This window comes from Ovis aries, chromosome 1 (genome assembly GCF_016772045.2).
Source record: "Ovis aries strain OAR_USU_Benz2616 breed Rambouillet chromosome 1, ARS-UI_Ramb_v3.0, whole genome shotgun sequence".
In the NCBI taxonomy this organism is placed as follows: domain Eukaryota; kingdom Metazoa; phylum Chordata; class Mammalia; order Artiodactyla; family Bovidae; genus Ovis; species Ovis aries.
Window position 1 is genome coordinate 8514279 of NC_056054.1, and position 16524 is coordinate 8530802.

Consider the following 16524-nt stretch of genomic DNA (forward strand, 5'->3'; position numbering starts at 1 on the left):
CTGGGAATGGTGCCTGGAGCTGCCCGTGCTCTCAACAGTGTTGTTGCAGTCTCTTTCTGCCTCAATTTCATTACCTCTCCTGAGGACTTGGGGCTGAATGCATTCAAATTTTGATAAATACACGTGTGAGGTGTTAGCACCACGTGGTCTCACCCCAACAGCCAGTGCAGAGCTGCAAGGGCTGGGTTCTCCTCCCAGTTCTAGCCGTGTGGTTCTGGGCAAGCCCTCCTGCCTTCCTTGGCCCTCATTTCCTTGTTTATAAAGTGGGGGTAATAATAGCTGCCTTACTAACTCACAGGATCCTTAGAGGTCATGAACTCCAAGCCCTTTGTTCTGCAGGTGAAGAAACTGAGCTAGGGAGAGACCTACACAGGTCAGACACTTGGCCTGAGGTGGAGCCAGGAATAAAGTCAAGTCTTCCTGATTTCCAGTTCATATAGATGTAACGTTCTGCAAATCGTAAACATGGGGGCTTATTTCTTGGCTGGGCACAAGTCCATGGAGAACCTTCTATAAGTTTTCCTAAGCTGTGTCCACTGTAATAAAAATGAGGAAATACCTGGGACCATAATCTTGGACTTTTACAAGAAAATAGGCTGTTGATAAGGACAGACACACCTTTCACTGTTCATGCTCCTGTACTTGAATTTTCCCCAAGTTCTTTTGTGCACAGTACTTCCTGTGGGGTCAACAGAGGCTCTAGATACCTTTGGAGTGAGACCATTCTCTAGAATGTGCTGAGGGATGAGGTGGGGCACAGGTAAATGGGTAAAACAACCAGGGAGCTGATATGTGAAAGATGAATAAGAAGACTCACCCTGCTGCCTCTGAACTTGAACTTGGCACCAAGGATCAGCCTTGTGGGCTTCTCCACCCTACTAGTGTGGCAGTGAAGGAAAACTCACATTTATGGAGCCCTGTGCTGGGAGCTCTCACATTGCTACAGCTGAATTCTCATAACCCTGGGGACACTGTAGGTTTTCCTGGTGGCTCAGATGGTAAAGAATCTGCCTGCAATGCAGGAGACCCAGATTCAGTCCGTGGGTTGGGAAGATTCCCCAGGAGAAGGGAATGGCTACCCACTCCAGTATTCTAGCCTGGAGAATCCCATGGACAGAGGAGCCTGGCAGGCTACAGTCTATGAAGTAGCAAAGAGTCAGACACGACTGAGCAAATAACTCTTTCTTTCTTCTGAGGATACTGAGATGGAGAAGCTATGCCACTCATCCCCAAACCCCAAACTGGCAAATGCAGGAGCCAGGAGGCAAGCGCAGCCTGGACTGAAAAGTCTGGCCCTCTTGTCCTTCCTGGACCAGGCTTTCATACTGACCAGAGAAAGCTACGGCGAAGATCCCGCCCATGGCTGACTCGTGGTGGAACTTGAGCAGGGCCTGGTTGGAGGAGCTGTGCATTGTCTTCTTGGCAAAGCTCCGGCTGAAGGCTCCAAGCTGTGGGGCTGTCTTCTGCGGCCCATCCCTGCAAGAGGAAAGAAGACCCTGCATGTCATGCGTCACCATGCCTGCCTGTTCTAGCTGGTGCATCAGTGGCCTTCAGTGAGCAAAGAGACACACCCGTGTTGCCTTCCTGGGCCCAAGGATTTCTTCCCTGGAATTTCACCTAGTCCCTTCCATCTGATCTCGGCCATTGTCTGGAAACAGTGAGAAATCCATTCAGGGCAGTCAGGTGACAGTCACCCATCTCTGGGAATTTTGAGAACAGAATGCTACTATCTCCTGCTGATTCCCAGACACTCCAAACAAAGGAATTTTTAAAAGATATCTTTGTTCAGAGATTCAGCGGTTTGGAAAAAACTGTCGAGGAAACTGTACTAACCGACTAGTAATTCACATTCACGTTTTAAAATTAACACAAGAAACTCTAACTGTAAAACTCAGAGCTGAGCTGTCCAACTTGGTAACCACTAGGCTACACATGACTATTTACATTTAAATTATTTAGAATTTAATCAATTTAAGAAATCAGCTCCTCAGCCACTCTAGTCACAATCAAGTGCTCAAGGGCCACATGTAGAGAGGGGCTATCATATTGGACTGCCCAGATATGGAACGTTTCCATCACTGCAGACAGTTCTGAGGTCAGCACCAGCTCAGCATGAGTTGCCAGCAGGACTTCATTAAATCCCACTGCACAGCTCTTGCCTTAGGCTGGGTAGCTTATCCGGTAAACGGAGAATTTTGGTTTGGACTCTGGAAATACTGAGAAAAGTCTACTCGCTGATCCAGATTCCCACACCCACTGGTATTTTGACTGACCCCCAGCAGAACTCCAGGTGGGGAACCTCACTGCCTTGCTAATCCTTTCCCATCAAGGAGTCAAAAAGGCTAATGGAAGCTGAGTTCTTATGCCACTATGTTTGAGACCCAGGAGGCTGACAGCCATTTAAAACTATCCAGCCCTTGGTTTTCTGGACTAACAGATGGGTGACCCAGCTGAGAGCCCAGCTCGAGCCCCTTTCCCTGCCGACCCGGCAGCTGGCCCTACCAGACGGTGATGAAGTCTCCAGAGGGCTCTGCCTGCAGCAGGCTGAGGTTGAGGCGGATGCCGTGACCGATGGGGACGGTGATCAGCCAGATGCAGTCCTGGGAGCTGGAGTAGGGACTGGGGAAACCCGGAGAGTACACCGTGCCATTGAAGGAGGTGATGTTCCCGCCGCAGGGGACTGCCAGGGAGAGGACACAGACACAGGAGTGCTCAGATCACCTGCCCCGTGGGAATTCAGGTGGCTTCCCGCAGCACGAATCCTCCTGCTCCAGGAGGCTGGGTGGGATGGGGAGAGGAGGCGGGCCAAGGATGGCCGGGCCTGGCTTTCCCTGCTGTTTCCAACACATCCCGAGAGGCCCCCGATCTTCAGCACAGGTGCCTCTGTGGGCCTGTCTCAGCCCCGAGCCCTCTTTTCTCTTTCTCGTGAAAGAGACCTGTCCAGGTGGAAGAACACACCAGAGCTGCTGCCTCTCCTTCTGTAGGAACGCTAGAGTCAGGGCTTCACTACACTTACTGGGAAGGGGTAGAAAATTATGATGCTGTCTCTTTATCTTATTATTCTGAGATTCTTGGATTGGTACTTTTGACCTCGACTTAAGAGTTGTGGATTCTTGGGACTTTCCTGGTGATCCAGTGGTTAAAAATCTGCCTTCCAATGCAAGGAACACGAGTTCGATCCCTGGCGGGGGAATTAAGATCCCACATGCCACGGGGCAGCTACGCCCATGTGCCATATCTACTGAAGTCTGTGGACTAGAGCCTGTGCTCCACAACAAGAGAAGCCACCACAATTAGAAGTGTGAGCACCACGACTAGAGACGCGTCCCTGCTCACCGCAACTAGAGAAAGCCTGTGCACAGCAACAAAGACCCAGAACAGTCAAAATAAATAGCTATCAAAAAAGCAATTGTAGTGAGGTTAAGGTTGGATTCAAATCATGGCTCAACCATTAACTTGACTAGATAGCTTCAGATTAGTAGGGCAGTCTCTCTATCTTCACCTGAAAAATAGGACTAAGACCCTCTCCTCACAGGATAGTGGTTGACCATCAGATGAACTCATGCAGATAAGATGCTCAGCCAGTGAGGGCATGAGATGCTCACAGAGAGGGCCTCTGCTACACAGACATGCGCCTCTCCCCATCTTCTGTCTCCCCAGAGCAACACCCACTCTTAGACTCAGTCTGATTCAGGCTTTAGGCTGGGCTTCCCTGGTGTTTCAGATGGTAAAGAATCCGCCTGCAATGTGGGAGACCTGGGCTTGATCCCTGGGTTGGGAAGATCCCCTGGAGGAGGGCATGGCAACCCACTCCAGTATTCTTGCCTGGAGAATCCCCATGGACAGAGGAGCCTGGCGGGCTGAAGTCCACGGGGTTGCAAAGAGTCGGACAGGACTGAGCAACTAAGCACGCACACAAGCACATAAAGAGTCCTGGAATTCTCCATGGTATTTGGACTTGGTCACCGTGGAGGAAAACAAGAGATTCTGGGCAAAATCCCCCTGGTCCAGAACAATGAGTGTATTGGCTGGTATGGGTCATCAATCAGACTTGTGGATAGGGGCAGACTGACCTGAGAAGAAAGCGTTCCAACACCTCCAAGCAGAGGCCAGGGCTCTGGGCTCCGGCGAATGTGAGCACATCCTGAAAGTAGTGCGCAGGGGCACGCCATCCCTCCTCCATGGACCAAACCACCACTCGCTGCCAGATGCAGCCAGGGGAGACAAAGGACAGCAAGGATACCATGGCATGTGATTCTGATCTGTGGCATCACAATCTCCCGGGACATGGTGGAGTGTACCGGTGTGGCCTCACAATCTCCTGGGACACGGTTGAGTGTACCGGTGTCTCCCGCCTAGGGTGGAGCGTGCTGTCAACATGGAGTGTCGAGGGAACATTTTGGGGGGAGCCCCTTATCTGATCCTGGGGAGGGGGAGGGAGTCTTGGCAGAATTCACGTTTAGACTCAGACCTGAGGGATGACAAGGGCTACACAGGTAAGGCAGGACAGGAGAGCAACGTTCTATGAGGAGGGACCAGCATGCGCTCAGAACCAGGGGCAAGAGGGGAAAAAATGGAAAGCATTTCAGCTGAGCTGGAGCGAAGTGTGAGAGTGGAGAACACGGGGAGGTCAGCGGGGTCCAGGTCCCGAGGCACCGCGTGCGCTAGCTCCAGGGGGCTGGACAGTTACCCCAAGGGAGGTGGGGACAGCTTGCCAGCTTCTTAGCAGGGCCGTGTCTGGAGTACAGTAAGTTCCCTACATATGGATGAGTTCCATTCAGAGTGGGCATTTGTGAGTCCAATTTGTTCATAAGTCCAACAAAGTTAGCCTGAGTACTCAACTAACACAATCGGCTATATAGCACTGTTCTGTAATAGGCTTATAATACTTTTCACACGTAATACACTAACTAAAATGTTAAAAACAAACAAATGCGAAAAATAAAGAGAACATGTTTAATCTTACAGTCTAGTACCTTGAAAAGCAAAATAGTACAGTACAACAGCTGGCACACAGGGGCTGGTGTTGAGTGAACAGGCAAGAAGAATTACTGCTGGGAGGAGGGAAGGGAGGAGGTGGGAGATGGTGGAGCTGAAGAATCGTCAGCCACAGGAGGTGGAGGGCAAGCGCAGTGTCACTCTTGCCGGCTGCTGATGGCACAGGTTCTGGCTCATTGCTGGAATTAGATGCACTTTCGCATTTTTGAAAGTTCGCCACTGTACATGAATAGCTTCAAAGGCTCACCACCCTCCCCACACTGTGAAAAGTGGACTGAGGAACACAAGACTGAAGGCTGGGAGCCCAGTGATAGGCCTCATCTAAGTGACCTGGATTAGGGTGGAGGCAAAGCATACGGACAAGTGGATATATTTGAAGGGCAATTAGGATGTAGAATTAGCAAGACTCAGTGACTAGACAGGATAAGTGAGAGGCAGGCTGCCCAAACTGAGTAATGAATAACCAGGGGACTAGAGGGGCCTTTCACTCTAGTGAGGATTTCAACGTAATGGCAGAAAGAGGATGGCTTCCATTTTAAATACATTAGGATTTCGGTGCTTCTGGATAAGTGAAGATATTTAGTAAGGAGTTGAATGTACAGGTGAAGAATCGGCAACGAGATAAAGGTTGCAGACACAGATAGCATTTGGAGATGTGAGGGAAAGAAGAGAAGAGAGGGTGGGAAATAACTTCAAAGAACAAAAACACTCAAGGGACAAAGAAAAAGATGACCAAAAAGTTGGCACAGGCAGAAAGATAATTGGAAATGCAAGAGAAAATGATGTCCTCGTCTAAGCTAAGGGAAGCGCTGTCTTAGGAGGAAGAAAGGTTCATGGCTAAAGATGTCTGATGGGGAAACTGCTCTTCCCTCTCCTGTGACGCCATAAAAAGGAGCAAAAAGGAAACAAAAGTCCACAATGAAGCTTGTCATAGAGAGGGTGGCCAGCCAACGATTCCAGAACGGTAGACTGATTATGCATGGGGATGATTTTGAAAATTTGAAAATCTAACTGGGAATTTAATAGTTTTAGCGGTTATGATCTTATATTTTAACACCAGAATAGCTCAGTTGTGCAAGCAAGGTGTCTTTATCTATGGAGAGTTAATACTTTTCCAACTCATGGATTTTGAACCAGTTACTGTGCTGGGCACTTGACATGTACCATCTTGGAATCCTCTCAGCTCTTATGAAGAGAAGCCCCATCATACTAAGGAAGAAACTGGAGCTCAGAGAGGTGAAGCAGTTCAGAGGTAAAGCCTAGGGTGACCTGATTCCAGAGCCGGGGCACTTTCTCCTGAATCATACTGTCCTCCTGCTAAACCTTGCCCTTTCCAGACAAATCTCAGCTTCTCCTCAAGGAAAAGGAAGGGAAAATGGGACGGAGGTGTGTAGACAGGGATAGGGACAGCATGAGCTCCTGGTCCTCCTCCACCCTGATTCTGGTTAATGAAGGCCCAGGAAAGTATCTCCTGTAGCTCTCTGATATCCTCAACTCAGATCTCTCTAGGTTCACGCAGGAGAAGGGGAATAAGTTGGGGGGTATGAAGAGAGGAAGAAAACTTTCCTAGAAAGATGCTTTCTTCTCTTCTCCCTTTAGGAAAGCACCATGATTGACTCTCTACCCCTCAGCGTACCAGTGTCTTCACTTCTGACTGGGATATCTAGCCCATGAGGTTGGCTGTCCCCAAGGGCTGAGAATGTATTCCTTTGGCTTTGACCTGTGTCTCCTCCAGGTCCTCCCTAGTGTTGGCCCAGAGCTCAGTCCCATCCATATGAAAACATGATGGACAACGTTTGCTAGGATCTCCATGGAGCAGGCACGTGCGTGAACCCTGTCCCGAGAAAGAATCACCAGGACTGACTGAGGAACATACCTTCACACCTGGGCAGGGGGTGGTCCCAGTTCCGGTTGGTGCCATGTTGACATGTGAGGACAGGGTGGCCCATCAGCTGATACCCTGGGAGGCATTCGAAGGTCACTGACTGTCCAACATTGTAGCCAGCTCCCCGAACAATGCCGTTGGCAAAGGGCTCTGGGTCTGGACATTCTTGGAGTTCATATGCTGGGAAAGAGTAAGAAAGAAGGGTTTTTTTTTTTTTTTTATTCTCTCTGGGCATTTTCTCCCCATCCAGGTGTGCCAGGGAACTGGCAGGTAGCGCTAGTGATAAAGAATCTGCCTGCCAGTGCAGGAGACAGACGAGATGTGAGTTCTTATCCCTGAGTTGGGAAGATGCCCTGGAACAGGAAATGGCAACCAACTCCAGTATTCTTGCCTGGAATATCCCATGGACAGAGGAGCCTGGAAGGATACCATCCACGGGGTTGCAAAGAGTCAGATACCATGGAGCACACAGACACACAGGGAGTTAGCAGAGTGCTGGAGAACCGAGGCAGGGACTCAGACAGGCCTTTGTCATTTTCTAGTTGTTGGCTCTGGCCAAGTGACTTCAGTTCTGTATGCCTTTGTTTACTTACTTAGCAAACAGTTACTGTGAGAATCTGATAGGATGGTACATGCACACAGCTCTTCACACAGTCCTGGCACGTGGTAAGAATGCAATAAGCATGCTGTCTGTTATTGCTGCTTTCATGGGAAAGGGCGGCCCATGGAAGACAAGGTTAGATGGAACCATCATTCCTTGAGCACCTCGCTGGGGCTCAGCATTGACTTTGGCTCTTTTCTGTTGCTTATTTCATTCAGTCCCGATAACCACCAAGATCACAAACACAGGGAACAGTCAGATGAGCACTTGAGTGGGGTCCTTCTGACTCTGAGCAGTTAGAACCTCTCAAGAAGGAAGAAACACGGGAGTAAGCCCAGCCTGTGGCAAGGAGAGGAACTTTTCCGAGGGAACCGCTGGGTTAAAAGGAATGTGTGGGGACTCCCTGGGTGGTCCAGTGGTTAAGAGTTTGCCTTCCAATGCAGGGTGTGTGGATTCAATCCCCGGTCAGGCAGTTGGGATCCTACACGCCTCGTGGCCAAAAACAAACAAAAAAACGTAGGACAGAAGCAACGTTATGACACATTCAACAAGAGACTTTTAAAATGGTCCACATTAAAAAAAAAAACAATAAAATAATAGGAATGTGTGATATTCGTACGAGGGAGTCCCTCCAAAGAACAAGAAAGTTGCTTCCCTGAGAATGGGTGTGCCTGCCTTGAAAGGAGAAGCCTTAATGGGAGCAGCTGAGCCAACAGGGAGAAGTCACTGAGGGGTTTGCTGAGCACATATCAGACAGCCAGAGCCCTCAATTATTAATAATCGGATCCACAGGACAGTAATTGGACCCACTCAGCAGGGAATCAGCAGAGGGAGCGTTCCTACAGTGGGAATTCTCGGGGGGAGTGGTTGAGACCAATGAATGCTCGATGCAAGTCGGTGCTTCATCACGTGCGATAACAATGTAAAGAACGATGATCATGAAGCAGCCCCTTCGCGTGATGTGTTTCAGTGCCACGCAGGGAGGTCCCTGTGGGCAGAACTGGGCAGGTTTCACTGGGAAGTCATGAAGGTAGGACTCCCCTAGGGGCCCAGTGGTTAAGAATCCATCTGCCAATGCAGGTGACTTGGGTTTGATCCCTGGCCCAGGAAGAACGCACATCCCGGGGAGACAACCAAGCCTGCGCACTGCAACCACCGAGCCTGCATGCCACAGCTACTGAACCCTCGTGCCCTCAAGCCCGCGCTCTGCAACAGGAGAAGCCATGGCAATGAGAAGCCCACACACTGAGATGCAGAGCAGCCCCCGCTCGATGCAACAAGAGAAGGCCTACGCAGAGCAACAAAGACTCACTGCAACCAAAAATGAACAAATAAAAATTTTAAATAAGCAGAAGTTTTCTTTCTTTCTTTCTTTCTTTTTTTTTTTAAAGAAATCATCAAGGTAGTTGGGTGCGTTGAAAAATCGAGCAGTTCCGGAGAGACTGGGTGGGCTGGGCGGCCAAAGGGGCATGGCTCTGTCAGCAGAATCGGGTTTGGGCGATTTAGCAAGTCTTAGCAGAAGTGAGGAGCCTGTAGGAAGGTGACTGAAGGATGAGTGGGGCCTTTAAGGAGAAGTCTCAGTGGGAAGAGAGGGACCCAACGATGTGGGCGGACCTGAAGACCGAGGGCTGGTGAGAGGTCATGAGCAGCCTGGAGGAGAGTGGCTGGGTCTCTCTCACAGGAATCGTTTCCAGGGGAAGGAGCTGGCTTTTCACAAAAAGACACTGAAGTCAGGGCTCCGGGACTGCTTTCACAGGGAGAGGAGTCTCAGTCTCTTCCACCAGAGGAAGCTTCAGAGGGAGAGGTTGGGCCTTGAGGGAAGACAGGACCCCTGAGGAGTGGAGTCATTAACTTCCCCAGAAAAGGGTTCTGCGGGGAGAGGAGCAGTGGAGGCTACAATGGGAGCAGAGAGTTTCAAACAAAGACACATATTTAAAAAATCAGCCACGATGAGGCCTAACATTCTGGAACAAGGCCATTTTGCTACATTCTTAGAAACACAATCTCCTGAGAAATTTTAACGGAAGCATTAAGCCTATCAGGCTAGGAGACCTGGCAGGAGTAGCTTGTGCTGCTACTAAAAACACTAAGAGGATATTTACCTGAAGAAGGAGAAAGAAAACTCCAGGTTAGGAAGTCCAGAGTGGGATTTTGAGGAAAAGTAAGGAGTTGTATCTCTTCCAAAGAAAGTCTGGGGACCACAAACAGCTGGGACTGCTGGACACAAATGGCCTGAGTGGAGATGTAGGTCTTTTCATAGAAGAAAAACCTAGGGCGAGTGGTCAGGTGAAACTCCACGGGGCCAAGAACATGGGTCTAGGGGGCAGGGAGAATTATTTGGGCCTGACACATGGCGGGGGCCTCAGTGGGAGCAGCTGGGCCACCGGAACTGGAGACCACCTCATCCGGAGGATGGGCCATCTTGGAGGAGAAGCCACAGGGCAAGTTTCAGAGGCCACGTCTGAGTGGGGGCAGCCACCCTGACACCAAGGGTGGCCCCACAAGCCCCGTCAGGACTGTGGCAGCGGGCAGGTGCTGAGGAAGCAGCTGGGCCTGTGACCCAAGGGGAACATCTGGAAATGTGCGTGAGTCGGGGGAGCTGGCCCACCACAGAGCGGGCATTGCTGGGGCTCTCATACACTTGGGGCAACTCAGGTCAAGCTGCTGGTCCTCTGAAGGTGAGCTCGGGACCCCTCCGTCCTCTTTCCACCCTTCGCCCCTGCCTCAGGGTCTTTAGAGAACCCGGCCTCTGAACACGTGGAGCCTCAGTGCGAGTGGCGTTAACGCAGAGTGCTGGCCCGTGTCTGGAAGCCTCAGGTGAAGCTCCTCAGAGAAGAAGGCTTGGTGAGTCTGGGAGGGGCTGAGGTCAAGGCTCCTACCTACTACTTCTGCAAGGAAGCAGGGCATCCGAGGAGTCTGCAGGACTCAGAGGGGCAGCTCTGACAAGGACAAAGTGGGCTTAACACACGGGAATGCAGGGAGCGTGTCTGCTCTCACCACCTGAGCTCCTGGGCAGGGCTGCACCCGTCACAGGGCTGAAGCCAGTGCACGGGGAGGCCCCAGAGCACGGTCCCCACCACAACGGTGGCGTCATCAGACCCTGCATTCATCCCAGAGGAGCTCAGGGAGAGCCCTTGGGCCCAACTGTGTTCACCTCAAATTCATGTAGAAGTTCTAACCCCCTGCCCCTCCCCCACTCCTCAGACGTGATCATATTTGGAGACAGGATCTTCACCTACCTTTACCTAAATTAAAATGAGGTCTTTAGTTAGGTAGTCTTAGCCGTGCCTGACTCTTTGAGACCCCATGGACTACTCTGCCAGCCTCCTCTGTCCATGAATTCTCCAGGCAAGAATACTGGAGTGGGTAGCCATTCCCTACTCCAGGGCATCTTCCCAAACCCAGGGACCGAGCCCAGGCCTTCTGCTTTGCAGGCAGTCTTCACCGTCTCTACATTTCCTGTTTTCACAAGAACACCGGTGATATTGGATTAGGGCCCACCCTAATGACCTCAGACAGCCAGGCAGAACGCCACGTGAGGATGAAGCCAGAGATGGGGGTGATGGTTCCACAAGCCGAGAAATGCCGACGGTCAGCAAACCGCCAGAAGCCGGGGGAGAGTAGGGAACATACTCCTCCTCGCAGCCCTTGGAAGGAGCCAACCCTGCCCACCCCCGATCTCAGGGCTTCCAGGCTCCAAGACTGTGTGAGAGTAACTCTGCTCCTCAAGCCCCAGTCTGCGGTATACTGAGAGAGCTGACCTCAGAGACCAGTACACGTGAAGCCTGAGAGGCACCCTGGCCTCGCATGTGGGCCTGAGTCTCTCCTGGGATAGACTGTGGCCTTGGGACGTATGGTGACCACTGGACAGGCCTCACTGCCCACCGGGGTTGTGCACCCTTCTTAGGCACAGGCTTGCCCAGGTAAGGCTGACCGCTGCCACGAGCCCATCCACAGCCCGCCGGGGCAGGGGGGCGCAGTTGCGTTACCGCCAGTGAAGTGGCATTTACTGGGAAAGAGGCTGGGGCTTCTCCCTGCTCCTCCCTTGGCGTGAAGAGCCCAGCTCCTTCTCCTGAGGCGTCCCAGGAAGGAGATGTCAGGCTGCCCCAGGGCCCTGGGTACAGCTGCCCAGGTGGGCACAGCTACACAGGCACAGGAGAAGTCTGAGCTGGGGCGGATGGGGCTCGATCCAGGGGGAGTGGGCCAACCACAGGACTCCAGCTGAGGACGGGGGAGCTGCGGGGAGTGTGGTCCAGCCTCACACAGGGAAGCCCTCAGCGGGAGGAAAGGGACCTACTCCTGTCTCACTGCGACGGCTCAGCGGGCGCTCCAGGACTGTTACCAGAATCGTTACTGGAAACCTCCATCGTATCACAGGACGAGCTTTGGGGGGTGTAACTAACACACAGGGGAGGCCCCGGAGGAGGAAGTGAGGCTTTGGAGGCCCCGGGGCAGGGGGTAGGGGGTGGTTGGAGGGGGAACTGATGGGTCACTTGCTCTGAGGAAGCTGCTGACTGTTGGGTCTGGAGCCGAGATGGCGCTTTGGGCTCCTGCCCTGGGAAGCTCTTGTCCAGGGGGTTTGATAGCCTCTTTGGGGCCAGAGAGACATGTCACAGCGGTCAGGCCTGCCTTCCACTACTTGGCCTCTGCTGGGTCCCCTCCTCCCCTACGTGGAAGGCTGGGAAGATAGGTGATGGTGGGTTAAGAGGCGGGGATGGATGGACCCTTCCTGTCCTCACCCTGATACTCCAGCTTGAATCCCGGCCGGTTCTGGGAGTGGTCGCTGTGGAAATAGACGGTGGTCTCGTGTGACGTGGAGAGCAGGGCGCTGGGAAGCTCACTCCCGCTGAATCTGCCCATCATGCGGCTGGTCTCGTAGGGGCCATTCCGGATTTCTATGAAGTCGTGGTTGGGCTCAGTGGAGAAGTTCAGGAACTGGATGTGAGCTCCTGGGAGCAAGACAAAGGCAGACAGTGCCCAAGCAATAGAGTCCTGCATCCGACGTGCTGACTCCTGAGAGCGTGCTGACTCCTGAGAGCATCACCTGCCAGAGCCCACGTGTCCCCACCACCGACTGCCCACCCTGTTACGGGTCCAGAACACACATGGAAAATCACTGGTCAGCCCAGTCTCTCATCTTCAGGCAGGACTGAACTTAAAAGTGTATTATTCACTCAAAATGAAAGGCATCAGTCATATCAGAGCTCTACCCCCACTCTATTTTATTTCATGGAAAATGAAGTTCAGGGTCAACACCTGACTTAATTTGGGATTCACATGTCTAGTATCAGTATAAGGGCAGCTTTGATAAAATAATGTTTTAACTGAAAAATACTACCACTTAAACACAACTACACCTGATCAAAAGACATGACCTTCAATACTAGTATTCTCTAGAACACTTACAATAATTCAGAAATTAGAAGACTACATCATCCCATTGGTTCTATTAAGATGCCAAGTGAAGTTTATACTTTGGGGTCTTATTAATCAAGATCTAACAACGCAACAGGTTAAATGGATTTCATTAGGATCTTAACTTACATCTAAATATATTCTTTGAAGAATAAGTGGGGGACTATTGATATCAATTGATTGATAAGATTTCTCAAAATTAGATTACTATTAAAAACGATATTGAAGAAATATATTTCTGAGCATAGGAAAATGTACGCAAGGTTAACTGTAAAAATCTGACTGCAAAGTAGTGTGTCGCATTCAATTCTAACAGTGAATGGAAGACTGTTCACTGACTCACTAACAATGTTTATCGAGCATTTGCCATGCCCCAGGGCTGTGCTAGGGGAGCGTTACACAGGGGGGAACAAGGTCTTTACAGGGCCCTTGTCTTCATGATGGTGAGGTCTAAGCTGTAAGTGATGATCTCTGCATGGTGGGGCTACAGATACATTTTTATAATTTGCTCATCTATACATTCGAATTTGCTTAGAATAAGCGCATAGGAGTGAATATTTTGCATCTGATTATTTAAATAAAGACTTGACATATACTGTTGAAGAGACCCTTCATATCTCCTGCCCTCTCCCACTGCTCTTCTCCCTACAGAGGCAGTCGGTCTCTTGAATGCAGAAGATATCCTTCCAGTTCATGTGTTTAGATTCCTAAATGTATATCTGATTTGTTTTAAACATCTGCACTTATTATTATATTATATATATAGTTTTGCAAGCTTAAATTCAGCATGTGTTTTTCAAGGTCTTCCCTTGTCAATGCAAAGATACAGTTCATTGATTTTTAACTACATATTAATTAATTCCATTTAATGAATTACCCAACCACACTATTCATTCTTCTATTAACACGTAGATATTTGCCAGATTACAGATAACTTGACACGGAGCACCTCTGCACGTATCCGCGGAAGCTACAGTCTACCTCCCATGCGTCATCCCCACAGAGGTTGCTGGTCCATTGAAGGGGCTCTTTAAGGACGGGCTTCCCTTGTGGCTCAGCTGGATGCCAAATTTCTGAATTGCACTGCCTGACTGCCGCCATCTAGTGGCAGACGTTTGTAAATGCGGTGGTTTTTAAACACGAGACCAGGGCGCATTAGGGACTGTTTGGAATCCAACAGTAACTCGAAAGCAAGGGATCTGGTCTTCTGCGACTGGTCCCTGCAGGAGGCTGACTGCCTGGAGGACTTAAAGATAGAGGTCTCTGGTGGCTGAACATCAGGCCTTACAGAGAAAGTGATGTGCCTCCCACTTAAACTTCTGTTTTCCTTTGGTCGTGGTCCTGCCTCCATCCATCATCTGAGGTTCTTCTGGTTCATGTCTGATGCAGAGTTAGAGGGTCTCCCAGCTCCTCTTCCCTCAATATCTCAAAATCTGGAGTTCCCGAGGCTGCCAAAGTCATCATCACTTTGCAGCCTGATCATACACCTCCGGTTTCCTTCAGAAGATGGTACTTAATATAACTCTAACTACTGAGGGAAGATTTAGAGACATCCAAGCAGGTTGCTTTCTCTTGAAAGCCTCTTCTCATTCAGAAGACCCACTTTAGGATGAATAATAAAGGACAAAAGAGGTGGTCTTGACTTCTGGGGTCACAGACTGGGGGATCACAGGCCTGTGCAGGAGTGATCCCCTTGGGACATTTCATTCCTAGGCACAGAGCAATGACTTGGATGACCTATGTGTACAGCCTATAATTTCCACGTCAACACAAATTCTTTGTCTCTTCAACAGAAATATTAGGGGTTAAATTATATTCCCAGTGCACAACACATGAACCTTCAGTAATTAAATTTTGTACCCAGATCAGTGTCCTCTACACCCACCAACCTCCATGTCTACACACACACACACACACACACACGACATTTCCCAACCTCTAAGGCCAGCCAGAATGTGAGTATAAAGAATGCAAACTCAATTTCACATTGACCTTGGCTCAATTTAATTAGGATGAGAAATTGGATATTGGAGTTAAAAGCCCAGGTTGAAGTCCGGTCTCAGTAAAATAGATTGTCTTTTTCTTTTTTCAACCATCCCCAAGCAATTTCTCATTCCACATTCCTGGATATTAGCTCACTGCTCTAATGATAAAAATAATAATGGTAATCCCTGAAGTTTTTTCCCTACTTTATGTTCCCAAAGCACGTTCATCTCTACCATTCCTAATTGATCCTCTGGACTGCACAGGAGCTCAACAGCTGAGGAAGCAGAGAGGCAGAGAGCTGAACTGACTCGGCCAAGGTTATGCTGAGTGATGGCGGCAGACAGTTGCTCTAAGCCCAGAGGCCTGGGCGTGAAGACTTACCAAAGCCCACGGGCAGCGCTATTTTCCAGGAGCAGTCCATGTTGCTGGGGTAGTTGCCTGGGAAGCCGGGGCTCAAGATCACCCCCTCCATGTCGTCCACTGTTCCCCCACACTGCGCTGTGACCGTGAGACCAGATTGGGGGTTAGCACAGCAACGAGGCAAGAACAAGTCCACGTGGCATTTGGGCTTTCCTAAGTTAATTTCCCTTTGAGAACCCAAAGGAACCTTTAATTCATCTCCCTAAAAAACTGCACACAAGAGAAAATGGAGTATTACATCCAGGAAGGGAAGAAGTATACCCTATGTCTGCCCTGCTGTCCACAAACCCAAGTTATGGATGCTTGACCTTGAGCATGCCCTTCAAAGGTCAGTTTCCTTAGTGAGGTCATGCAGCAAAAATGGTGTGCCCCAAGAGAAGTGGGACGGTCTCCTACAGGATTCCCCAAATCTCCCTCTTTTCACTGTCCAATCAGCTCTTCTGGGACTGGAAAACAGGAGGAAGGAAGGGGACAGACAGCGACATGTTAAGTCCCTGCTCTGTGCCGGCATCAGCCCAGGCTCTTATTTCACAGGGCTGGGTGGTCAGCAGAGGGGCCTCCCCATGAGCCCACCCTTAGAACGCTGACATGTGCACTGAGCCAAAGTGACTGTGAGCCAACCACAAGGGGCTGGGGCATCTGAATCTCCAATCAAAATGACTTCAGAGTCAGAGTCGCCTGAAGTTGCAGGGCTGGGGCACAGCTGCAGCCTGGCCAGTTCATGTGGATTCTTTTTTTTTTTTTGGCTTAGATGGTAAAGCGTTTTCCTGTACTTTGGGAGACCAGGGTTCAATCCCTGCATCGGGAAGATCCCCTGGAGAAGGAAATGGCAACCTGCTCTGGAAAATTCCATGGACGGAGAAGCCTCATAGTCTACAGTCCATGGGGTCGCAGAGTCGGACACGACTGAGCAACTTCACTTTTCAATTTATTAGGAAAGGTTGTATGTGCAGAAAGGGGTTAGCCCATCACGGAAGGCCAGAAGAAGGAGCCGAGGGGAGGAGTATGTGCTGCGCCTATGTGAACCCCTTCTTGGGAGAGGGTGGCTGGAGCACACAGATCTGAAGGGAACAGTGCTGCAGTGCTCCCACTTCCTGGGTGATTGGGGCCAGCTCTAAGTTCCCCCGCCCCAAACCTCGAGACCTGGTTCCCTGCCCCTCCCCAGCACTTGTGTCGCAGGGTGGTTATAAGGTTACAACAGACAGGACTTCACTTCACT

At 50.4% G+C, this 16524-nt stretch overlaps 1 protein-coding gene across 2 annotated transcripts in view; it reads right to left on the reverse strand.

Moving 5' to 3' along the window:
- The window catches only part of CSMD2 (CUB and Sushi multiple domains 2), a 683354-nt gene that overhangs the window by 96304 nt on the left and 570526 nt on the right, over positions 1-16524 (reverse strand). For both annotated transcript variants that reach the window (XM_027967572.3, XM_060416549.1), the window contains exons 40-44: positions 15267-15383; positions 12224-12433; positions 6875-7063; positions 2503-2680; positions 1331-1476 (exon numbers count right to left, since the gene is read on the reverse strand). In XM_027967572.3, coding sequence (XP_027823373.2) covers positions 1331-1476; positions 2503-2680; positions 6875-7063; positions 12224-12433; positions 15267-15383 — 840 coding nt within the window. The remainder of the gene's footprint in view (positions 1-1330; positions 1477-2502; positions 2681-6874; positions 7064-12223; positions 12434-15266; positions 15384-16524) is intronic.